This window comes from Dermacentor albipictus, chromosome 9, assembly GCF_038994185.2.
Source record: "Dermacentor albipictus isolate Rhodes 1998 colony chromosome 9, USDA_Dalb.pri_finalv2, whole genome shotgun sequence".
Lineage (NCBI taxonomy): Eukaryota > Metazoa > Arthropoda > Arachnida > Ixodida > Ixodidae > Dermacentor > Dermacentor albipictus.
The window spans coordinates 107106139-107131457 of record NC_091829.1 but is presented as its reverse complement, the minus strand read 5'-3'; the positions used below and the strand labels follow the sequence as shown (position 1 = coordinate 107131457).

General features: G+C 47.8%; 1 protein-coding gene across 5 annotated transcripts in view; it reads left to right on the top strand.

Annotated features, from left to right (window-relative positions):
* The window catches only part of LOC135907182 (phospholipid-transporting ATPase ABCA3-like), a 326965-nt gene that overhangs the window by 172777 nt on the left and 128869 nt on the right, over window positions 1-25319 (top strand). For 4 of the 5 annotated variants that reach the window (XR_010565924.1, XM_065438854.1, XM_065438853.1 and 1 more), the window contains 3 exons: window positions 2587-2839; window positions 3944-3996; window positions 10059-10503. Coding sequence is in view for 4 of the 5 variants with exons in the window: in XM_065438854.1 (XP_065294926.1) it covers window positions 2587-2839; window positions 3944-3996; window positions 10059-10503 (751 nt within the window). In the remaining variant the exon portion in view is untranslated. The remainder of the gene's footprint in view (window positions 1-2586; window positions 2840-3943; window positions 3997-10058; window positions 10504-25319) is intronic. The other variant, XM_065438856.1, reaches the window with a different exon arrangement.

Sequence of the window (25319 nt, the reverse complement as noted above, 5' to 3'; positions counted from 1 at the left end):
TCGGGTGCGCGCCTGCGTGCTGTATGGGTGCGTGATCCTCAATTTGTCGGCGTGTGTTGCATCTGTGTGTTTGTACATGCGTAGGCGTGATCCTTTGTATCCGTGCGCTGACGGGGCGCCTATGTGTGTATGTGTACGTGATCATGTGTGTGCTTGTGCGCATGTGTGTTCTTGTGTGTGTATGCGCGTTTCCGCCTGCTATGTATCTGCTTGTATGTTTGCGCGTGTGTGCGCTTGTGTGCTTGTTCACGTGAGTGCGTGATCGTGTGTTTGTGTGCTTGTGTGTGTTTGTGATGTGCATCCTTGTGTGTGGTACATATGTGTGTGTGTGTATGCGTGTATTTGTGTATTTGTGTGTGTACGTGATAGCGTGTTTTCGCGTGTGCGATTGTGTTCATCCTTGCTTGTTCGCGTCCGTGCGTGGGGCGCTTGTGATTGTGTGTGGCGCGCGAGTGCGTGATCGCGTGTGTGCTGATGTTTGTGTGTCTGTGCGTTCCTGGTGCATGTATGTGTGCTTGTGCATTTGCGTGTGTGTGTGCGCGTGCGTGAGCGCGTTTGTACTGTTGTGTTTTGGTGGGTGTGTGTAGCTTGCGTTGTGCGTGATAGTGTGTGTGTTTTTGTGTGTTCGTCATGGTGCGTGTACGTATATGGGTGCGTGACTGTGTATGTGATTGTGCGCGAGTGCATGGATGCTTGCGTGGTGTATGGTGCGTGATAGTGAGTGCCTATATGTTTGTTTGTGTATCTATGTATATGTGTGTGCATGCTGCACCTATCTTATAACAGGAAGGACGCATCGCACATTGCACGTTTTGCTTTTAGCAAGATAGATTCTTAAGGGTACGAGATAATAATCTTGTAATTTACTACAATTTCACGCGGGAACTATATAGATAGTCACGCATATGCCTCGTGGGATTACATTCGACATTCGTTCATGCGCTTTCTGCTATTTTTCATTATTTTAGTGCTGCCGGGCTATCTGGCACAACTCCTCCCAACAAAAGATGATGTGATAAGTTAACGCTTACACGTCTGAATTTCGATTCGCCGTCGTCACAATAACATCACAGTATTTCACACGACATCTTGCAGAACCACGGCCTGAACGGTACGATTAAAACTTTGTCATCATGCATAGCTCTTAATTTTGTTCCCGTGAGATAACGGCTAGCTGGCAAAGACGTCGCGGCGCCGTGCGTCGCTTATCAGAGACACCGCATTTTTTGAACCCATAGAAACTTTGGGTACCTGATGCTTATTTACCCTCGGCTCAAATCAAAGAATTTTGCAGTGAGGTTAATGAGGGAAGCTCCACAATGATTGCTCTGCGGCGACGAAGGCCAGCATTCCATGACGCGCTCGATATGAGATGCAAACGCAATGCAAAGTTTGTCGGATATCCAATTACTTTGAAATGTTATCATCAATGATTACATAATAAACGTTACCTTTCGTATATACCTCAATAAAATAGGCAACACATTATATCTGCAGCTTTTTAACTTTCTAAGCCGAAATGTGTGTTTCTAACGTCAGCGCCATCAAGGCTTGAATTTGCAAGTCAGCTGGGAGTTTCCACAGCAGCGGTCGTGAGAGATGACGCCTTCATGCTTCAAAGCAGAATGCGTGAAGGCTGTAACTATACCTTGCGAACGACTTTCTGTGGCATTCAAGGGAACGCTGCGGTGGGATATCGCACACAACTAAGAGCGCTACTGAGAAAACATTGTACCACATTCTCAGGCATGCTAGTTTAAGCTGGTTAAACCATAGACGTCTTACTTGCAACAAATTAAGACGATTTTGTTGCAACAGGAAAGGTGAGAGATGCTCAACGGCAGTGAACGGCGCCTTTACTGAAACGGCCACAACAACCAACGTCGTTCACGTCGTGTTCTACCCGCACCAGTTCCAAAATAGGCACGCGATCTGAGGAAGATTATTGTTAAATCAACCCGTCAAAAATGCGCAGTAATGGATGCCCTATCTGATTAGGATGAATATGGAATGAATGTGTAAAAGACGCGTGATAATATACACCAATCAGTGTTAAATACGAGTCACTTTTCCTGCTTTCTTGTTTCCTCTTGCATTTGGGCAAATGCGATGCCGTCATAAATGGATGCTCAACGCTCATTTAGCGCCTGTTTATACCTAAACGAAAAACAGCAGCGACACGCTGCCGGACGACTTCGTGCACTGAGATGCGTGCAGAATCTCCACTGCTGCAGCTTCGCCTTCATTGGCGCAGATAGTTGTCCACGTGTATTATAGCGCCCAGCCACAGACATGAGCCTTAAGCCCTCGTACATGGGGAAGGCCTTGAAAAGCCACCGATGCAGATTGTTGTTCTTATATCTATCAGTTGTCAGATTAGTATACATCTCTGAAGGAATAGAATATATTTTTTTTATTTCCCACCAGCACGGATGCCATCACAGTACGAGTAAATTGAATACGTGACTGCCTGCTGGCAGCGTAACCCCGTAGCTATCCTGAGCCAATTTGGCTGTTGATTCTGTGTTTCTGTACACAAGCCATGTAACGACGACTCGTCGTTAACTGCCCTTTGTATTCACGCAGGCGTCGGATACAAGCTGACGTTCTCCAAGGTGAAAAATGCTTTTAAACTTCATGACGCCATGCATATCGTCCACAAGAATATCCCTGCGGCAGTCGTCGATGATGAGAAGCAAGAAGAGGTGTCCATCGCGCTGGGCACTTTGGACACCAAAGATTTCCCGGCCATGTTCAAGGCACTGGAAAGTTCCCTCGAAAAGCTGGGCATTGCAGGCATTGGAGTCACGGCCGCCTCAATGAAGGACGTCTACCTGAAGTAGGTTGCTCTGGATATCATTGAATGAACATATAATTATTGATTGTGTATTATCAGTGAACAATTCACGACAATGCTTTAGTGAGACCAGAAGAACACAACACAAGCTAATTTCATGATGACACAGCGCAGCACGACCGGACCATGATAAAGAAGAATTCTACACACACAGCGCTTTGTGTTTGGTCGAACATGAGCAGTGAAAGGAAACGCCGCTTTAGAGCAGCTTTATCGAGCTCCTTTGGGATGAGCGGCTGTGAGTCACATGATTCCTTACAGTAAGAAATAAGGGAACCATGCGATGTACACGTATGCAGAGCATCCCTTTCTTTCTTACAATATGATGCGGGCAAGAGAAAAAAAAAGAAATGAAAATGAACAGGGACAAAAAAATAAAAACGCAGTAAAATCAGAAGGACGCATATGAATTATCAGTGGAAGAATATCATTATTATGCAGAGGACTTGCGAAAATCTATTGAGGAACGTGAGACTGAGTGCTTCGGCTAGCTAACCTTGGCCGATGAACAGGTAACATAGAAAGAGTTAATCCGGACCCGTCGATAAAATGCTGCACCTATCCCATTCGTTTCACCATAGAAAGTGCGAAGGTCTAAATTCTTGAATGCGATTACACGTCGCGCTTCCTGTCACCAGCAGCTGGTTGTGGCGGTTAGAATGTTGAACCTGTGCGCTTTGTTTTTCTGCACTGAGTGCTCCTAAACCACAAAAATATTTTTATTAGAAAAGAATGCAGTGTCAACAGGTTATTCATATGGTTGTGATTAACGAAAAGTTAAGGCCCTTGGATCCCCCTTTTTTTGATTTTCTTATAGTAAATTTGTGACACAATTGTTTGTAGATTTCCATACATGTTTTCGTTCTATATGCCCCCTTTTAGAAAATCTCAAGCTTGGAGTGCATTTTAAGGAGTAGTAAAAGATAGTTTTTTTTTTATCTTTAGACTACGCATGTGATACAATTTACAGGAGAAGGAAGCGAGACATGTACCTGCGCTAAAATGAGCAGAAGATTCTTCATTATTTAAATCCACGTCTTCTACAGTGGCTTGTTCTCATGATAGTGTCCCTGTGTTACCCTACAGGATAAACCTGGACTGGGCACCAGGGGGAAAAGCACGAGAGCAAGCAGTAGGAGGTATGTAATTTTTCTGATAAATATTGTATTGCGGACAACTTTCACAGCTAACACTCAACTTCAAATGCAATTTTATATTTTAATTTCAATTCAATTACTTCTCAATGCTCGAAACATTTCAATGACCGCGCCATTTTCCATAATTGGCTGTAGTCTTTCACGAGGCGTTGATAGAGCGAACACTGCTGACCTGGCAACAAAGGAAGTCGCGTCACGTTACCTTTTCTTCAAAGTGGAAAGTGAGAAGCTGCAGAGAGCAAAAGCGCTTCGTACGTTGATCGTGTCGTTCCATAGCGAGTGTAGAGCCGTCACCGATGAACAATTTCCAACTGCAATTGATGGTAACCACTGTGCCCGTTTTGCATTCTAGTGCAATATCAGATAGCTGTAGTACAGGATAAATAGCATCATGCTATATTCAATAAAACAGTGGGTTCGGACGGCGCATGCGCAGAACGCTACAGCATCCTCGCGCTTTGTTGCGGACTTGCGCTGTATTTAGAATTGAGCGCCATGTGCTTACGCTCGCGAAGGCTGTTTAACGTATAAAACATGGCGGTATCTTAGAGACGACAGTCGCGCGCTTCGGATCCATGAAGTGGTCGTCCTTAGCTGTTTGGTTCATTTGTTCCCAACCAGCGTTTGTATTTGCTTTAGATTTGAGGTATGATGTTTCGACAGCAAAGCATTAGTGACAACTGGGCCTTGTGTCCGAAGTCCACCCTTGATTTTCCGACACTTTAGGCTTATCGAGCCTGCTTGTAATCACCTGCTGTTGACGAGCATTTTAGAACGCAAGGATAATTGCCTGATTAATGTGAATGTCAATGATGCCCATGCGCCTTGGTGTGAGTTTAGAGATATGTGCCTTTGTGGTTTCCATTCCTTTGGGCCGAATAAACGGAAAGGACTTCACAAGCAGACGCCATAGATGACGCGTAACCTCATCAACTAAGCTACAAGCTTAGGTGATTAAACGAGCTACACGCGTAGTCGTCTAGCGTGAGTGCTCTGCGCGGGCTGGTAGCGCACGCTCTGCGACTACCAAAAGATGATAGTTTTCAAACAGTGTTGCCAAACATCATAAAAATGGTCCAACAGAGTTCTGGACCTTTATAAGTGAGCAAACGAAACTGTCACAAATGTAAAATTTCCTGATGGAACGATCGCAGTCTCAAGGGAAATTTCCCAACATTTTAACACTTATTTCCGTAGTCGGTTCTCACGAGCTGTCATGTGCCGAACCACGGTTTCTGCTCCAGAATTTGACGTAGCTTTCATTCACCATCCAAGGGCACTATCGGTGTTGCAGAATGTGAATGCTTAAAAGTCTTCTTCTTGCGATATTCTTAACGACTTTCTCAATCGATCTGCGGAAACTGTCGCGATATTCCTTCTTATATTATTCCGTACATCTCCAGAAACTGGCAAAATTCTTGATGACACGAAGACAGTAGGAATTTTTCCTATATCTAAGAACGGAGACAGTCTTATTGTAAAAATTATCGCCCTATTTGTATAACATAGTTTAGTTGTCATTTATTTGGTCATGTCATCGCTAAGCGAATTAACCAGTTTTTCGAGAATACTCCAATCTGCCACTTCATGACATAGTTTCACAGAAGGATGTTCAACAGCAAGCCAAGTAATTACGGGGATTTACTCACTAGCCTCTTCTCCTAGACTCACTAGCCTCTTACTCACTAGCCTCTTGAAAAATAGCCATGATTTTTTTTATATATTAGCAGAGCATTCGACCGTAGACGTCATGATTCACTCATAACAAAATTTAAAAATGATGCAATGAACGACAATCTTATGGGTAACATTAAGGAGTGCGCAATAGAAATCGGTGGTAACTCCGTTAGACAGGATATCAGTAAGCTATCACAGGAAAACAAAGACCTCATCAAGGAACGCCAATGTATGAAAGCCTCTAAACCTTAAGCTAGAATATAACTGGCAGAACTTTCCAAGGTAATCAACAAGCGTAAGACAGCTGACATAAGGAAGTATAATATGGATAGAATTGAACATGCTCTCAGGAACGGAGGAAGCCTAAATGTAGTGAAGAAGAAACTAGGAATAGTCAAGCATCAGATATATCCGTTAAGAGACAAAGCCGGCAATATCAGTACTAATACGGATCAGATAGTTCAAGTGGCTGAGAAGTTCTATGGCGATTTATACAGTACCAGTGGCACCCACGACGATAATGGAAGAGAGAATAATCTACAGGAATTTGAAGTCCCACAAGTAACGCCGAAAGAAGTAAAGAAAGCCTTGGGAGCTATGCAAAGGAGGAAGGCAGCTGGGGAGGATCAGATAACAGCAGATTTGTTGAAGGATGGTGCGCAGATTGTTCTGGAAAAACTGGCCACCCTGTATACGCAGTGCCTCTTTACCTCGAGTGTACTGGAATCTTGGAAGAACGCTAAAATAATCCTAATCCATAAGAAAGGGGATGCCAAAGACATGAAAATTATAGACCGATCAGCTTACTGTCCGTTGCCTACAAACTATTTACTAAGGTAATCGCAAATAGAATCAGGAACACCTTAGACTTCTGTCAAGCAAAGGACCAGGCAGGATTCCGTAAGGGCTACTCAACAATAGACCGTATTCACACCATCGATCAGGTCATAGAGAAAGGTGCGGAATATAACCAACCCTTATATATAGTTTTCATTGATTACGAGAAAGCGTTTGATTCAGTCCAAACGTGAGCAGTCATGCAGGCACTACGGAATCAGGGCGCACATGAGCCGGTTGTAAAAATACTGAAAGATATCTATATCGGCTGCACAGCCACCGTAGTCCTCCATAAAGAAGCAACAAAACATCAATAAAGAAAGGCGTCAGGGAAGGAGATACAATCTATGCAAAGCTATTTACAGCGTGTTTACAAGAGGTAGTCAGAGACCTGCATTGGGAAGAAATGGGAAAAAAAGTTAATGGAGAATATCATAGTAACTTCCGATTCCCTGATGATATATTGCCTTCCTTAGTAACTCACGGCACCAATTGCAATGCATGCTCGCTGACCTGGAGAAGCAAAGCAGAAGGGTAGGTCTAAAAATTTATCTGCAGAAAACTAAAGTAATGTTTCACAGTCTCGGAAGAGAACAGCAGTTTACCATAGGTAGCGAGGCACTGGATGTGGTAAGGGAATACATCTACTTAGGACAGGAAGTGACCGCGGATCCAGATCATGAGACTGAAATAACCAGAGGAATACGAATGGGCTGGGGTGCGTTTGGCAGGCATTCTCAAATCATGAACAGCACGTTACCACTATCCCTCAAAAGGAAAGTGTGTAACAGCTGTGTGTTACTAGTACTCACATATGGGGCAGAAACCTGGAGGCTTACGAAAAGGGTTCTACTTAAATTGAGGACGACGCAACGAGCTATGGAAAGAAGAATAATGGGTCTAACGGTAAGTGATAAGAGCAGATTGGGCTAGGGAACAAACGCGAGTGAATGACATCTTAGTTGAAATCAATAAAAAGGAATGGGCATGGGCAGGTAACTAAATGAGGAGGGAAGATAATTGATGGCCATTAATGGTTACGGACAGGATTCCAAGCGAAGGGAAACGTAGAAACGGGCGCCAGAAAGTTAGATGGGCGGATGAGATTAAGAAGTTTGCAGGGAGAACGTGGCCACCATTAGTACATGACCCGGGTAGTTGGAAAAGTATGGGCAGGCCTTTGCCCAGCAGGGGGCGTAACCAGACTGCCGCTGCTGCCGCTGCCGCCGCTGCTGCTGCTGCTGCTTATTATTATTATTATTATTATTATTATTATTATTATTATTATTATTATTATTATTATTATTATTATTATTAAGCCAGTTGTACGAGGCATGGGCATACTGACTCATTCTGTAAGCGTTCCTCCCGAGGGAATTTTTGTTGAACTAACAAAATTCATTTTGTTTGTCTTGGCGAAGAAAAAAACGTCAGTCAAGATTATTATGGAGGTATGTGCTTACTTTGCTACATGTTTTATGCCTTTGTAGCCTCAACAGAAGTTAGGTGGCGTGATCATACGAAGACCTTAAATATTATTTAGAAACAGCCGCTTGGAAATACGAGAACAATGAAGGTTCCTGGGGAGACATGCCGTTAATGGTGGTGATCATGACGGATGATACGCAAGGTCGATTCAAATAGGTCGCGAAGCTTCGGGCGAAAAGTGGTTCAGTGCAGATTGTCACCGACATCAGCATGGGGGGTTATGGGAGCAGCGATCGAAGCGCGACTATGTTTGGAGGGAACAAACATTGGGAAAGAAAAACGCGTTTTTTTAATTCAAACGAGACACAGTTAGATTCATTCAACGAAAATAAAATTCCTAGTCAATTTTGTATATTCGCGATGAGTTAAATAAATACGTTTAATTTTATTATTATTAATAAATGCATTTCTTTTCAGCGCCCATGGCTACAGGGGGCGTTGACGCCACTATCACTCGCAGTGCAATGCACTTCTTGAAATGGGCAGAAAGGCGCACTCGTATCACCTGTTGAAATACGCCCCCCTCAAAATTTGTGCTTTCTTGCTTGTCGAAGTTTGTCTGAATTTGGTGGTGCGGGTAGCTTCATTGCTTCTTAATCTGTTCAGTCAGAAGTAGTGAGTTACGACCGCCAGATAATTGTGTAGTTGTTTTCGTGCGACTGCGCTGGCCGATGGACTTGGCATCCGACAATAGGATCAGCACTCTACACCTAAAGCCTTCGTCGGCCTCCAAAGAAAGTATGTTCTTCGCAGGGATGCGTTTTCGGCAACCGTACGGCTGGCCTTTTCGTGTATCGCTTTCCACGCTGAAAGCTCGAAACGCCCATCAAGTCGAATGGCGGGGCATTTGAATATATAGCTCCAAAGGAAGAACAACAAAACAAATTTCGCGCCTTCGGAAACAAAATGACGTCACTTCTGCTTTTAACGGACATGGCGTCACGTTATTTTTTCTTCCGCCGGAAGTGTTCCCACCACATACAGATGGCGCTAAGCCCCATGAACCGGCGATGGACCGCCATGTTTTGAACGTATGGGCTGCTATGGAAGCTTCGCTACCAGGTATATTTACCTTGTGATACGTGTGAGTCACTAACAAAAATCCATTAATCAACTTCTAGTTTCGCCGGGCTAATCGACATTCGATAATTGAAGCGACCCCTTAATTGAAGCCACATCATAATTGAAGCCACATCAACTTTTACATCTGCAAAAATGCGTTTACTCGCGGAAGAATGGCACAGCGAAATTCGGCTACCAGAGCGCACGAAAGCGTAACTGGTAAACTGCCGAGAGCGCAAGGCCACGCACCATCAGGCGGCGTTCTGCTTACGCAACCAGCGCGCTATCAGCGCGCTGAAACCGTTGGAAATACCAACGCCTCCCAGATAGCGCAAGACCTCTGCACGATCGGTTCGGGGCGTCATGCCACCACGACCAGCTGCCATAGAAGTTACCGGGGATAAGCCCGAGTCAGGCATGGTGATTTTCTGGTCACGTGTTTCGTCGCAGCGGGCGTCACAGTGTAAAATGTTGCTGCAAGTAGCACGAAGTCGTAAAGCAGAGTGCCTTCTATCTAGATGGCGTTGGAAATACGGAGCTGCAGCGCGCTGGCTGCCCACTGCTGGCTGAAGTAAGCAGAGCGTTACATCAAGAGGCATGGCTTAACGCTTGCTGCAGCCTCCCCTTTCGGGTTCGTGCATTCTGATAGCCGAAATTTATCGTATCAGGATACCGCAGAGAATGTCATTTTTCTGCATCCAAATATCGTAGGGTTTGTACGGAGAGCTCACTTCAACGACGAAATTACAATGAACCTGCAGAAATTAAGACTAAAATATATACAGATTTTCTTAGCCAGCGACTAATTACCGCCTATCACCGGTCTCCCCGTGCTTGACACCACTGACGGCACGCCTCCGAAGGAGCCGTACGGTCATTTCAGAGCGGCTATTTTCAAACCTTACTTAAAGCCTTCGTAGGAACACTCTCTATAGCCACTACTTTTTCAGCGTAATCACTCCTACGCACGCAACTTGCAGGAAAAGACATCGACGTTGTCTGCAAGCCAATTACAAAACGGCGCACGATGGCCAGGTCGTTCTTTGCTCTTTTCGTCAAGCGTCTCTTAAGCCTTCTGCGTAGCTGGGATGTCTTCCTATTATTTTTCGTGGCGCCGCTGGCATTTCTGGGGATATTGGCGTGGAATTTAAACGCTGGAGCCATGGATAAGACCCCGGATCAAAGCCCTAACAAGACCCTCGACATCCCCGTGGAACTAGGCGTCCACTTTCCGAGATCCCGCGTCGTTGTCGGCGAGTCACCGGCCACCAACGTCAGCCGAAACCTACGGACACTCGTGGAGGCTCAAGGATGCACCGTGCGGCCCACAAAAGACGCGGAGAAGGAGCTCCGCAAATATACCAACGAAGACTTTCAAAGTTCCTTCACCGTTTACCCATTGGCAGTGGCATTTGAGTCCATTGAGTGAGTATATCGATTCCATTTATGCTATTGAATATGGTTTCAGAACTTCTGGCGGGGCTTGTTGGTTGATACTCGTTTTGTGGTGAAAGCAATGTAAAACCATCCGAAGAAACGGCCGGGCAAGCCCAATCGTTTCTTCACGTGGTTTCGCGCCTTTCCGTTCAATAGGAGGAGTACTTTTTCATTCAATTTTACGCGTAGAAGTGTGGTCACATTCATTCCCCCGCACAACACGAACAAGCAACGGCCCACGCAAGACTCCTAAAGCAACGACCATGCCAGCTCTAGCAACCAATAGGTTGTTCAGGAAGCACATAGATCCGATACATGTTGTTTCGTTGTAGAGGTCCCATATAACGATGTATTTACAATATTTGAAAGAAAGACAACGACACGTAAACAAGATTGCTGTCGAGAACGATTCCACCTGCATACGTTAAATCGTCTTCATTTGAACGACGCAACCCTTGGTTGCGCCGTAACATAACTCCAGACTGTAAAGGCGCCATATCGGTGCTGACTATAAAGGAGGTGAACTTGCGGAAAACTAAGGCTTTAGGCTGGGAACATGCACGACGTAAGTGAGGACACTCGAGTCCAGCGGAGTGATCTCGTAGTTCACATCGCCAAGGTGAGGCACTATCGTGTACGGCCCTGCCTGGCGTGGCCGCAGCTTTTAAGAAAAGCCACCGCGGCAAAATGCTGTTCATAGGAGGAGAATGGAGCCAGGAGAAAATCGAACGTCACGATGTCGCCAGTCGTACCGGACCTTCTGCGTGGCCTCAGACTCAGTGAGCCTGGAGGCGGCAATCTGGCGTGCCGTGTTGATCATATTCAGTTCGTTCAGGGTGGAAGCAGTGTCTCAAAGAGCAAAGAAAGGTGTCAGTCAAAGAGGAGGTAAAATGGTGAAAAGCCAGCGATCTCGTGACGGGGCGAAATATATGCAAAGGTCACGAAGGGTAACGTGTGGTCCCAATGACTGCGGTCGTCGGAAAGGCATATAAATAGCATTTCTTTCAACGTACGATTAGGCCACTCTGCAAGTCTAGCTGTCAGCGGGGGCTATGTGGTGGAAAGTTTTTGCTCGGAGTTTTTTCTCGAAAGTTTTGATCGAAGTGTTTCTTCAGCTACTCTGGACAAGAAGGTGCGCCCGCGATGAGTGAGGACCTGCTGGGGTGCGCCGTGATGGAAGATGACGTCATGCAAAATGATGTATACCACCTCAGTTACACAGCTGCGCAAAGCTGGCGTGATCGCGTATCAGCCTGCGTAATCAGTCGCCACAACGGCGCATTACTGCTAGATTTCTACGTAGAAAAAGGGACGAGCAGATCAACACTGAAACGAAAGAATGGTTCTAATGACATATCAATAGGGTGAAGACGTCCAGCGTGCAGACCAGCAGGTTTTTTACGGCACTGACAGAGCACACAAGGTGCAACGTAGCGGTGCACAGTGCGTTACAGGCCTGGACAGTAGTGACGGCGCCGTACGCTGTCGTAAGGACGCAAAACGTCGAGGCAGTCTGCACCATCGGCGTCATGCAACTGCTCAAAAACTGATGTCCGGAGGTGACATGGTACAACCAGCAAATGTTCTGGCCCTTCAGGACGTCAGCCGCGACGCTCGCGCGGAGCACGAACATGTTCAGCATGGGCTCCGAATGTCCACAATTCAGACGATCGATGAGAATGCGTAAGCAGTCATCACGCCATTGTTCAGTGCAGATGTCGTGCAGATGTCGTGCAGATCAGAAATAGCCAGGACGCAAGGGTTGGTGTCCTGTGCATCAAACTCAGGGCGGTGGACATCATGACAGAAATGGTAGTCGGCGTCCTTGTGCAAACGGCCTGACTTCTATAGAACAGCAAATGAATATTCTAGGAACCGTACCGCCTACCTTCTCAATCGCTCTTTAAGTGAGGAGAGCCAGCACAAGGCGTGGTGATTCGTAACCAAGGAAAACGTGCGGCAGTACAAGTACAGCCGAGATATGCAGTTTCCCCAACTAACGCCCGGCACTCCCGTTCGGTAATCGAAAAATTCCATTCGGTGGGTGACAGGAAGCGGCTGGCATATGCACCTATGTGGTCTGCGTTACGCTGTCATTGAATAAGTACAGCCCAATTCATGGTAATTTACATAGACATGGAATTGTGCAAGGAAATTGTACAATTGCAAGGAGCAAAAGTAGCAAAACTATATGAACTAAGCGAATTGAACAGTAAGGGACAAAACATTTTACCCAAACATACAATACCAAAAAAAAGAATTTCAAATATACATGACCATAAATGCAACAATAGAAACAACAACAGAACAACTTCGAAATACACATGATTATTAATAAAAAAGAAAGGTATGAGAACAGCGGAATATTTGAAGTAATAAGGGTGAAGAAAAAAGAGAAAGAAAAAGAAAAAAAAGGTAATGTTAAATATTTTCTGTTAGAAGAAAATTCTTCAGTTGTTTTTTTTTTTAATATTAGATGTTGAACGCGAAGTTTTGGCGCAAAGTGGTATGGAATTCCCGAATGAAAAGGCTGCAAAATGAACTGATTGTTTGCCATAGTTGGTGCGCACCTGAGGTAAAATTAGATTATTGTGTAAAGCAAATCTAGTGACATTAGTGTTTATCAGGCATGTTTTAGGAATTAAACATGCAGGAACTTCATTATTCAATAACTTAAAAATAAATATATCCGGATTATACAACACAGTTTCTTTGACAGACAGAATGTTATTACAGTGTAGCAATGGGAGAGCGCTAGTATTATAGGGACTAGAGGTGACTATTCTAATTGCTTAGTTTTGCAAAGTTTGAAGTGAACTGAGGTGAGTATTATATGTATGTCCCCAACATATTAACGAGTAGTTAATGTATGAGTGTATAAAAGCGAAATATAGCGAGAGAAGTGTAGAAGAGTTGAAGAATTGGCGGGCTCTAATCACTAACCGAATGCCGTAAGCAACTTTCTTTTTAATATTCAAGGCATAATGAAACTTGACGATAGAGTCTAGTTCTACCCTAAAGAATGAGCAATGAATGCTAGAAGGGATTAAATTGGAACCAAGAGTCAGCAATGGAACTGAACAAGATGGTTTCTGGGGGGAATCAAATACAGTAAACTTTGTTTTCGAGGGATTATTAACAAGATTATTATTTATGCACCAGTTTGTAGCCTTAGCCAAGTGATTATTGAGTTTAGTAACTAAGAACGAAGTATTTTTATCGTAGTTAATAATGGTTGTGTCGTCGGCGTACAATACACATTGTGAAGGTGTTAGACAGTCAGGCAGATCATTATTGTAAATTAAACATAATAAAGGTCCGGGAATAGAACCCTGTGGTACCATTAGGTTAGTAACCTTAGCTTCTGAAAAAAACATTAGAAACTTTAACTACGTCATGTCTATCCTGCAGGTAGGTTCGTAGTAACTTTAGTGCTAGCCCACTTATGCCGAGAGCTTCCAGCTTTAAAAACAAGATGTAATGGTTAATAGTGTCAAAAGCTTTCGTAATATTAATAAAAACTGACCCAGCAAAATGCTCTTTATCAATAGCTTCCTTTAAGCGATCCGTTAGGAAGGTAAGAGCAAGGTCGGTCGAATAGCCAGGACAAAAACCATACTGAGAATTGGAAACAATATTAAATTTAGACATGTAATTGGTTAATCGAGTTACAGTCAACTTTTCAATCACTTTACTAAAGAATGGCAGTATACATATTGGGCGGTAATTTGTTAGTAAAGAACGATCGCATCTCTTAAAAACTGGGATTACCTTTGTTCGGTTCAGCTCAGATGGAGAAATGCCAGTCCTGAATATTAAATTGATAATAAAACATAAAATATCACATATGAGACGAGCAACTACTTTATGTTACTAGGATGAATATTATCAAGACCGGCACTGGTTAACTTTCAGCTTGCGAATGACATCAAGGACCTCATGGGGAGAACCTCATGGGCACACGATTCAGTGACAAAGGGCGGCTACTGATGACTGGTTTGTCCGGAAAAAAAGGCATCACTGTACGCTCTTGTTATCCCAAATGGTTGATCATATTGTTACGTGCAGAAAGACACAGACGAAAGAAGCTATTTACAGGTTATTTACACTGGACTGGAGCCAGAGCGCCAGGCCGACATTCACTCGCGCCAAGGGTACGGACCCACTTCGTCGTCGTTATCGCGGTGGCTCGTCCCTTTGGCATCACTCGATGATATCGTAATACTACCCGCCGGCGCCAAAAGCACCGTCATGGCACTGTTAAATAACCAAGGGGCGTAGAGAGTTGTAGGGTTTGAGTCGGGCGACGGTGGACAATGTCACTGGTTGTCACAGCAGAGGACGTAGTGCGCGTGGCTAGAACGATTTCGTAGGTGACATCGGTCACTTGGCGAAGCACGCGATATGGGCCCGTGTAGCAGGAAAGCAGTTTTTCACAAAGGCCTATTTTACGCGATGGTGACCAAAGCATCACGAGGGTGCCGGGCACAAAATTGACATCACGGCGACGGAGGTCGTAGCGCTGCCTTTGTTTGTCTTGAGAGACTTGTAGACGAGCGCGCGCAAGTTGGCGAGCATGGTCAGCATGGGTGATAGCATCACGGGCATAAGCGCTAGTTGATGCTGTGGTGGACGGAAACACAGTGTCCAGTGGTAGCGTCGGTTCGCGGCCATACAAGAGGTAAAAACGAGAAAAGCCAGCAGTGTCGAGACGGGAAGAGTTGTACGCAAAGGTGATGTAAGGTAGAGCCTGGTCCCAGTCACAGTGGTCGTCTGAAACGTATTTGGATAGCATGTCTATAAGGGTGCGGTTCAAACACTCGGTGATGCCATTTGCTTGAGGGCGGTAGGAGGTGGTAAATGTATGCTGTATTGAGCAGGCACGCATGATGTCGTCAATTACTTTGGCTAAGAACGTACGGCCTTGGTCTGTTAGCAATTGACGCGGAGCACCATGAAACAAAATGATATCATGCAGGAGGAAGCCCTCAACATCAGTTGCGCAACTGGTCGGAAGAGCGCGGGTTACGGCGTAGCGGGTCGCGTAGTCCGCCGCGACTGCAACCCACTTCTTTCCTGATGTAGTTTCCGGAAATGGGCCGAGAAGGTCCGAGCCGACACGATAGAAGAGCTCGGGAGGGATGTCGAGCAGCTGCAGGAAACCAGCGGGGAGCTGGGAAGGCTTCTTGCGTATTTGGCAAAGTTCACAGGCGGCGACGTAGTGTCGTACGGAACGGGCAAGGCCCGGCCATGAAAAACGGCGACGTACACGGTGATAGGTTCGAGATACGCCGAGGTGTCCTGCCATTGGTGCGTCGTGAAACTCTTCTAGAACGGTTGAGCCGAGGTGTTTAAGTATGATATTTAGGAACTCAGAGCCGTCCGGATGAAGGTTACGACGGTACGGAGTCCCGTCGCGGAGGACGAAGAGGTGTCGTCTGACGTCGGCCGGATAGTGTTCAAAACCGCCGATGAGTGCCCTGATGTAGGCGTCACGACGTTGCTCGTCGGCGAAATGAAGCAGCTGCGACACAGAGAATACGCAAGCAGCACTGGTAATATTGGAAGAGTCAGGGTCGTCAACAGGGTAACGCGACAAGCTGTCAGCGTCTTGGCGCAGGCGGCCATACTTGTAGACCACGGAATATGAAAATTCTTGTAGCCTCAAAGCCCATCGACCATGCCGGCCTGTAGGATCATTTAGCGATGAGAGCCAGCAGAGGGCATGATGATGGAAAAGGGGTGACCGTAAAGGTAAGGACGGAACTTCGCAACCCCCCAGACCACAGCAAGGCATTCTCCTTCCGTAATGGTATAGCTGCGCTCCGATAGTGTGAGGAGGCGGCTCGCATAAGCAATAACGCGATCCTGGCCTCGCTGACGCTGGGCTAAGACGGCACCTACGCCATGACCGCTGGCATCTGTACGCGATTCTGCAGGGGCATCAGGATCAAAGTGGGTGAGAATGGGTGGTGAGGAGAGAAGAGTGACGAGACGAGAGAAGGCGGTGGCTTCTTCAGGGCCCCACAAGAATTGTACGCATTTTTTCAATAAATTAGTCAGGGGTCTAGCAATTGCTGCAAAATCTTGAATAAAACGACGAAAGTACGAGCATAGCCCGACAAAACTTCGAACGTCTACGGCTGTCTTCGGAACCGGAAAGTCTCGGACAGCGCGAGTTTTGTCGGGATCAGGCTGTACTCCGGAAGCGTCAACGAGGTGGCCCAGAACACTAATTTGGCGGCGGCCGAAACGACATTTGGACGAGTTAAGTTGCAGGTTCGCCTTTCGAAATACGTCAAGTATAGCTGTTAGACGCTCAAGGTGAGTGTCGAACGTGGGCAAGAAGACGATGACGTCGTCGAGATAGCACAGACAGGTGGACCATTTGAAACCACGGCGCGAGGAGTCCATCGTACGCTCAAAGGTGGCAGGGGTGTTGCATAATCCAAACGGCATTACTTTAAATTGGTATAGGCCATCAGGTGTGATGAACGTGGTTTTTTCTCTGTCCATATCGTCAACAGCAATCTGCCAGTATCCAGAACGAAGATCAATGGAAGAGAAATAGCTGGAACCGTGGAGGCAGTCAAGGGCGTCGTCTATACGTGGGAGCGGGTAGACGTCCTTCTTAGTAATGTTGTTCAGATGGCGGTAGTCTACACAGAAGTGCCACGTGCCATTTTTCTTAACAAACACTACAGGTAACGCCCAGGGACTGGAAGACGGCTCAATGATGTTTTTGTCTAGCATTTTGTTGACTTCACTTTGAATTACTCGGCGTTCAGAAGCAGAAACTCGATATGGTCGTCGGTGAATAGGAGTAGCATCGCCAGTAAGAATCCGATGCTTGGCCGCGAGCGTCTGGCCTAAAGGGCGATCGTCGAAGTCTAAAATATATCTGCAGGACGATAACACTTGGTAAAGATCTTCAGGCTGCGCAGAAGACAGGTCCGTCGCAACCATTTTCTGTATCTTGGCATCGGCGGCCGAGGCTGGTACGATGGGCCTGCTAAGCTCGCAAGAAGCATCGGTCAATAATGTTGCCACGTCATGGTCGCCGAGACAACCAACATTGGCAAGACAAATACCTTGCGGTAGAATTTGCTTTGCCAATCCAAAGTTAAAGATAGGCATAAAAGTGCGGTTCGCAGTAATAGTAAGTATACTGTGAGGCAAGGTAACGCCATAATCTAGTGGAATGTCGGGCAGAGGAGTGACGAGGTACTCGTTATCAGGGACTGGTGGGAAAGACAAGACTTAAATATAGGCTATTGATTTTGGCGGCAGGCGAATGAAGCCGGTGGGGCGTAGGCGGCACTGGTGTGCGTCAGAAGGTTCTGCGAGAATCGGCAACTGAAGGCGAAGGGTACTGGCAGAGCAGTCAATAAGAGCAGAATGCGCGGAGAGAAAATCGAGGCCGAGAATGAGGTCGTGGGGGCAATGAGCAATCACGGTGGAGAGGACAGGAGTGTGGCGGTCGGCGATGCTAACACGTGCCATACGCATGCCGATGATAGGCACAGTACCGCCATCCGCAACGCGGACGACGCGTGCCGACGCTGGGGCGAGGAGCTTGTTCAGTCGTCGTCGGAAGGCAGCACTAATAATAGAAAGATGTGCCCCTGTGTAGATGAGTGCCCTGACAGGATAGCCATCAACGTCAATGTCAAGAAGGTTTTGGTTCGTGTTTAACGTGAGCAGAGGATTTGAGGGCAGTCTCGGCAACCTAGCTTCACCTCCAGAAGCTGCAGTGCCTAGTTTTCCGGCTGGGCCCGGGAGGCGATAGGCGGCGAAGAGAAGCGGCGGGGTTGGGGTGAACGATATTCACGGTGTCGAGGTGAGGGCGAGCGGCTGTAGGGGAGGTTCGGAGCAGCGGCATCAGCGGCAGTGGGTTCATGGCGAGTGGCATAGGGAACAGAAGGTCCAATGGTACGGGAATAAGTGGCGGCGTATGTCCGAGGAAGCGGTGGCCATCGGTTGCGGCAATGATGAGCGATGTGGCCGATGCGACAGCAGTGGAAGCAGATTGGTCTGTCAGGGGTACGCCATTCGGACGGGTTGCGGAGAGATGTGGTAGAAAAGGAGTGTCGGGGACGAGGAGGGCCGGTAGAGAACTGGGAAATGCTGGGTTGAGATGTTGAACACACGGAGTTCAGACCCATGTTCTCAAATTCCTGTCTGACTACGGCCTGAATCATGGCAATCGAGGTTGCTGGCGGATCGGGAGGCGTCGTGGAGAAAGCTGGCGAACAGGCGGCCTCGAGCTCGCGGCGAACAATACGGGTGACGTCGTCACAGGTGGTGGCCTGACGCAGTCGACCCTCACATGTAGACGAAGCAGCGGTGTTGGGTAGCCGCGTGATGTGGTGTGTGATACGGCGGCTCTTGGCTTGTTCAACGCGACGGCATTCTTTAATGATGGCGTCGATTGTCGAGACATTGCCGAAAACAAGCAAATTGAAAGCGTCGTCGGCGATGCCTTTGAGAACATGGGACCCTTTATCTGATTCAGACATAGCATCGTCAGCTTTGCGGCATAGAGCCAAGAGTTCGAAGATGTATGAAACGTACGGCTCTGTAGACGTCTGAACACGAGACGCAAGAGCCTTTCTCGCGGCAACCTTGCGGCCAATGGGATCGCCGAATAGTTCCCGTAGCTTTCCTTTCAAAGTGTCCCAACTGCCTATCTCGTCGTCATGCGTCTGGTACCACACGCGTGGGGCGCCGCCAAGATAAAAGATGACATTGGCGAGCATAATGGTTCGGTCCCACCTGTTATTAGAGCTGGCATGTTCACATAGCTTGATCCATTCGTCAACGTCCTGTCCCTCCAGGCCAGAGAACACACCAGGGTCGCGATGTTGGGCAGCCGTTACGATTGGAGCAGTCGAACGAGCCGAAGCCGTTGCAGAGGTGAGCTCGTCACCGGGAGGCATGGTGACAAGCTCGATGTACCGACCCCTCCGGAGTTCCGTGGTGAAGATGGGGATCGGTGACCTCCCCCAGAATGTTACGTGTAGAAAGACACAGACGAAAGAGGCTATTTACACTGGACTGGAGCCAGAGCGCCAAGCCGACATTCACTCGCGCCAAGAGCACAGACCCACTTCATCGTCGTTCTCGCGGCGGCTCGTCCCTTGAGCATCGCTCGATGATATCGTAATAACATGTAACGCGATGGTTTGTGACGGTATCAATAAATGAGAGTTGTTCATTTCTACGCAAAAAGGAATTTAAAACTTGCCACTTTTGTCTTAAATTGCTGCTAGACTGACCAAGTTTGTGCTCATATTAGCTCTTCCTTGCATTCTTTATTTTGCTGTTGAGTGCGTTGCAAAATTTTTTGTATCGTGCAGAGAGGGCGACATTAAAAGGTTGCCTTTTAGTTTTTTTGTCATAGTTGTCACGTTTCCGCATATTGGCTAGCATGCTAGCATTTACCCAAGGGTTTTGAGGAAGGAAGAGGATTTTCTTGCATTTTTTTCTTGACGGCATCTGAATCAATTAATGATAACAAAATTGCGGAGAACTGAAAAAAGGCTCCTGGCGGATCATTATTTTCCAGGACAGCAGACCAGTGAGTTTTAGTGACAGATTCCAAAAAGGCGTCTTTGTTCAGTACGTAGCTGAAGTATGAAATAGTGGGTGACTGCGGGTCTGAGTTGAGGACAACAACGATAGGGTAATGGTCTATTATGTCGACATTAATTATACCAGCCCCTGGCAGTGAAGTCATGTTGCTTAGCGCATGATCTAGTAGTGTGCCCTCATTTATCTTATTACAACGAGTAGGTAGCGTTACCAAACATTCAAAGCCGTAACTCTGAAAACAGTGGCTATAAGGGAGGAGGCAGGTGAAGTTTCATCCAGAAGGTTTATATTGATATCGTCCATAATAACTTCATTCTTGTTTTCAAATAATAGTTTCTCTAGGGATTGATCGAGGGCGGAACAAAAGTCAGTGTAAGAAGAAGAAGTTGATCTGTAAATGCAACCAAAAATAAAGTTTCCGTTGTCAGCCTGAAGAAAAGGCTGATTGAATTCTAACCAAACAGATTCACAGTTTGTTAGCTTTAAGTTGAGGTCATGACGACGTTTATAGCTAAGATTTAATGATACGTAAACGGCCACACCGCCATGACTGCTAGTTTGTCTATGACAGTATTCGGCTGAGTAGGAATGGAAGGAAAATAAGTTTTTGTCGTCATCGCAGAGGCAAGTCTCAGTAAAGCTAATGATGGTAAATCGAAAAAAGAGCGTAGACAGAAGGGAATTAATGTCGTCATAGTGTTTTCGCAAACTTCCCGCGTTAAAATGAACGGCCGAGCATGAACTATTAGTTTTTAGTTCATTTAATTGGCTAGTTGAAAAATACACAGACATGTTTGTTTTTGTTATTAGCGATGGTTTCTGAAAAGTTTCCTAAGATACAGTGCTGTATTAAGCAAATACAGCCAAGTCAGATTCGTTAGCAATGCGAAGCACCTTACTGCCGATGCTCTTGCGGGCTTTAATCTGGCAGTTATCTGTCCAGAGGAAATTCCATTTCTTGGCCTTTGTTCTTTTCTTGGTCTTTATTCATAGTGCTTTGTTCTGCGATGTCAAGTGATCGTTGACATAAACTTTAGTGTCCTGAACTGGTCCAGAGAAGCCGATGTCGCTAAGGCAAAGCTTCGCTTTTCGCGCCTTGCTGACGAAGTCTGCTTTCTTTGTTCGAGAGTAGAACCAGGCGATCACGTTTTCTTTTGTTTGTTTTCATCTTTGGTTGGAACGCGGTGAACGACTTCCAGATCGCTGGGCGAGGCAGGACAGCCAATTTTGTCTCCGATCATCTGAATGATCACATTGCAATCTTCACCTTAGGTGTATCGAATGCCTTCATTCTCGACGTTGTTTATCCTTGAATACTGCTCTAAATTAGACAGTTTGCAAGAGAGAGTACTGTTTTCCAACTTGACTTCTTGGCAATCAGTAGTGAGTGAGGTGTTTTGCAGTTTCAGCTCTTTGTTTTCACTAACGAGCAAGGCGTTTTCTGAGCGCAGTTTTTCAATCATGTCGCTAAGAAATTCAAAGCTTGACACAAGGTTACGGATCTGCTCTTTCATTTCACCAAAATATATACCGTTAGCCTTAAATTTTACCATTATCTTGACAGCTATGTCTTCTTCAACTTTACCGATCCCATTTGGTAATTTTGATTCGAGTTCATCCATTCTTTTTGCGAGCTCAGCACAAGTGGGCATAGTGAAAACAGCCTTGAAACACGCGTGCAAGAAAAGAGAACCTTCGTAAAACTACACTGTACACAAAGCACGGAATATATGCGGTAGCAGCGACAGCAAAGCAACAAAGCCAAAGATAAAGTGTTCAAGCACAGAATTACTGACCTGCACAAGCACAAAAACGCGCTTAATAGGTGTTCACAGTGCCGTCACTGCTGTCAATGATACCACCTGTCGAAGCTTCTACGCTTTAAGTAGCGAAGAACTCTGGTGTCCGCTTCAGCCGCTAGGGTCGCAAGGCCGCTAGGGTCGTAGGTACCTTGATGACTCAGGTGACGTTGTTGTTCTTGCACGTGTCGCGATGTCAGGTGGCCAGCATCGAAAGCTTCACAAGCAGAAAAACACGCTTAATAGGTAACCTGAGGGGAAGCGCATAAGTGCTCGCGATGTTGCGACCGAGTTGTAAACTCGAAGCGCAAGTCGCGGTATACAACCGCGAACTTGGGCGAGCAGGGAGCGTGCGGCGCCACCCGGCTTTTTGAATTCTTACAGAGCTGGCAGACGGCGGCGTCAAAGTTGACCCGGCAGTCGAGTTCGAGTCGAGCGTCGAGTTCGAGATAGTGCACTTTTCTCTGCCTCGCTGCTTCCGCGCAGCGTGAGAAAATGCACTTTCAAGCACGCCCGAGCACCGAGGGTGTACTAACAACGTCTCAGTTTTGGACGCTGAGAGCTGGAGCCCTATGCTGGCGAGGTATTCATCGACGGCGTTGATCGCCGACTGCAGGGATTCTCGCACTTGAAAGCCGAGGCCCATGGGCCCGCACGCGAACGCTGCAGTGTCATCGGCGTAGATCGCCACACGGACTTCATGGGCTGTCATCTACGGGATGTAGTCAGGTAGTCTTGCCAGAGCCAAGTTAAAAAGAAATGGGGTGATCACGCTGCCTTGGGGAACCCCGGAGGTCAAGCTGCGAGGGGCACTGAGCACGTCGCCAGCTCGCACTCCGAGCGTGCGGTTAGTGAGGAAGGCAGCGACATAGTCAAAGAGGCGGCCGGTGACACGTAGCTCACGAAGGGTTTGAATGATGGTGGTGTGAGGGAGACCATCAAATGCGTGTTGCACATCGAGCAGAACGAGATATCCGACTTCCTGGCGACTTGCTGCATGCTCGAGCGTAGCCCCGACGTCCGCGAGCGAGTCGCAGTCGCCGGAAATCACTCTGTTCAGGGCGAAAGCGTCGAGGGCGGAGGCAATCCACTCAAGGCGGTACAAAGCCATGTCCTCCAGAGTTTTGCTGGCTACCGAAGTAAGCGACACTGGGCGGCCACTGATACCACTCATGTTCGTGGCAGCTTTGCCGCGCTCGAGAACGGGGACGACTATCGCCACTTTCCAGTCAGCAGGAATCATGCCACTGCGCCAGACACCGTTGAGGGCCTCGAGTAATGAAAGGAGCAGCACTGCATCGACGTTCCTGACGACCTCATTTGTTAGTCCGTCAATACCAGGCTCTGAGTGTCGTTTACGCACGTTCAAAACAATGCACAAATCAATGTGTGTTAACTCGGCCGAGCACAGCAGCTAAATGAGCTCCAAGATTGCACTCATAGGAAATAAGTGCAGCGGAGCGAGAAGTTCAGCCTTGTTGTGCGGGGGTAGTTGGGAGGTTGCACTGACGGGGCACACAGACGGTGATGGTGGAGCGACGGCGTCGGCGAAGAGTTTGGCCAGTTGCTCTGTGCTCAAGCCCGCAGCCACCGGGATGGAGGGTGCAGGATGGTGAGGGATCGTGGGACGAAGGATGGCAGCGAGAATGCGCCAAGCGCGCGACTTGTCGCGAATGACCTCTAACGACACGTAGAGGCATTGCCAGCTCTGGTTGCTGCACTGCTTGGCGTGACGGCAGCACGCAGCGTCAAGGCGGTTATATAAAGTCCAATGCTCCACCTTGTTGCTCTTGATGGCACGGCGTTCGGTGCGACGACGGACAGCGCGCAGATTGAGAAGCTTAAGGTCGAGGGCGGCGTACTAGCAGGTACCGCGCACGATTTTCTATCGGCGTCTACGCATCTTGTAAGATGCGTAAGAAAGTTTGTATCCACCGGAGGTGGTGTGGCACAGAGGGACCGAAACTGGGACCAGTCCCCGACGCGGTCTGTACATGTCCTCGTGCGTTTCAGGCCGAGTGGGTCGAGGGAGATCGGATAGTGATCTGATCCCTGCGTGTCATGACTGCGAACCCACTCGTAGTGGCATCGCTCACTCACGAGCGACAAATCTATCGCACTCCCGTGTAACCTCCGAAGCATAAAAGTGGGACTACCGGTGTTGATTATTTGCAGGCCCGAAGTATGAATGAAATTCAGCAGTTCCCTGCCATGCGGCTCTCTGGGGACGCTGCGCCACGCCGTGTGGTGGGAGTGGAAATCACCGCACACGACACAATCGCCACCGATGGGCGCAGTGAGGCTCTCGATGAAGGTCGTATCCCATCGTCGTACGGGCTGCACGTACACGCTGACGGCACAAGTGTCGCCTCCCCCCCCCCAACGCGCACAGTCACAGCCACGCACTCTATGGAGGTGGGAACGATTTAGGCCACGCGAATGACGGCTTGGGCAAGGCGCGTTGGAGCGAGCGGGTGGATGGAGCGGATCACAGCACGGCACGTTGACGCAAGTGCGTATCTCGCTGGTGGCCGCACTGTGGTATCCCTCGAATCCCGGAAGGTTGCACTCCCCGTCGCGCCTGTATGTCTCTTGCAACGCGAGCACGTCGTACTCGTGCAGGATTAGGTGTTCAGAGTTCGGCGCGTCGACGGCATAACGAGCGCACGTTCGATTGCTGGATGAGCGGCCGACATTTCGCTGTGCGACTAGCCATGGTGAATGGGTCACCGTTGACGTGCCACTGCCTGCAGGCAGGTGCCCCGGAGCGGACGGTCAGCTGAGAGCATAGTGCTGACGGCTTGCATGGTGAGCAGCAGGTTTTCTACCCGCTAATCCATAGTAGTCTGGAATGGTGGAGCAGCAATATCCTGTGTCTGCGGGCGTTGGGAGGCACGAGGGGCTGGTACCGGAAGCTTTGGTACAGGGCTGGGGCCCTTCAGCACGCTGGCACAAGACCACGCCGGGGGGTGAGGAGGACTACTACGGCTGCTTCTCCTCCCGCACTGCTGCTCTGACAGCACGCCTCGACAATGCCGAGGTGGAGAAGTCATAATGGTGACCACCTTCCGTACTTCCTGCCATTTGGGGCAGGCCACAGTGTCGGCCCTATGGGGGCACCCGCAGTTCCTGCAGCGGACTGTCTGGCAGGAGGCGCCCTCCACGTGGCTTTTGCCGCAGGAGATGCAGTCGGTCGGCCATCTGTAGGACTCCAGCACGTCCCCAAAGCAGCCGCACTGCCGACACTGCACTGGACGGGGCCTGGCCGGCCTCACCCTGAACCCGAGCTTGAAAAGGCACACGTGTTCAGGGGGGACCGGTCCCGCGAATTGGATGGTGATGGTGCACCTGCCCCTCATTGCTAGCAGCACTGAAACGCTCGACTCGATAGCTCCCAGCAGGTCCGTGTCC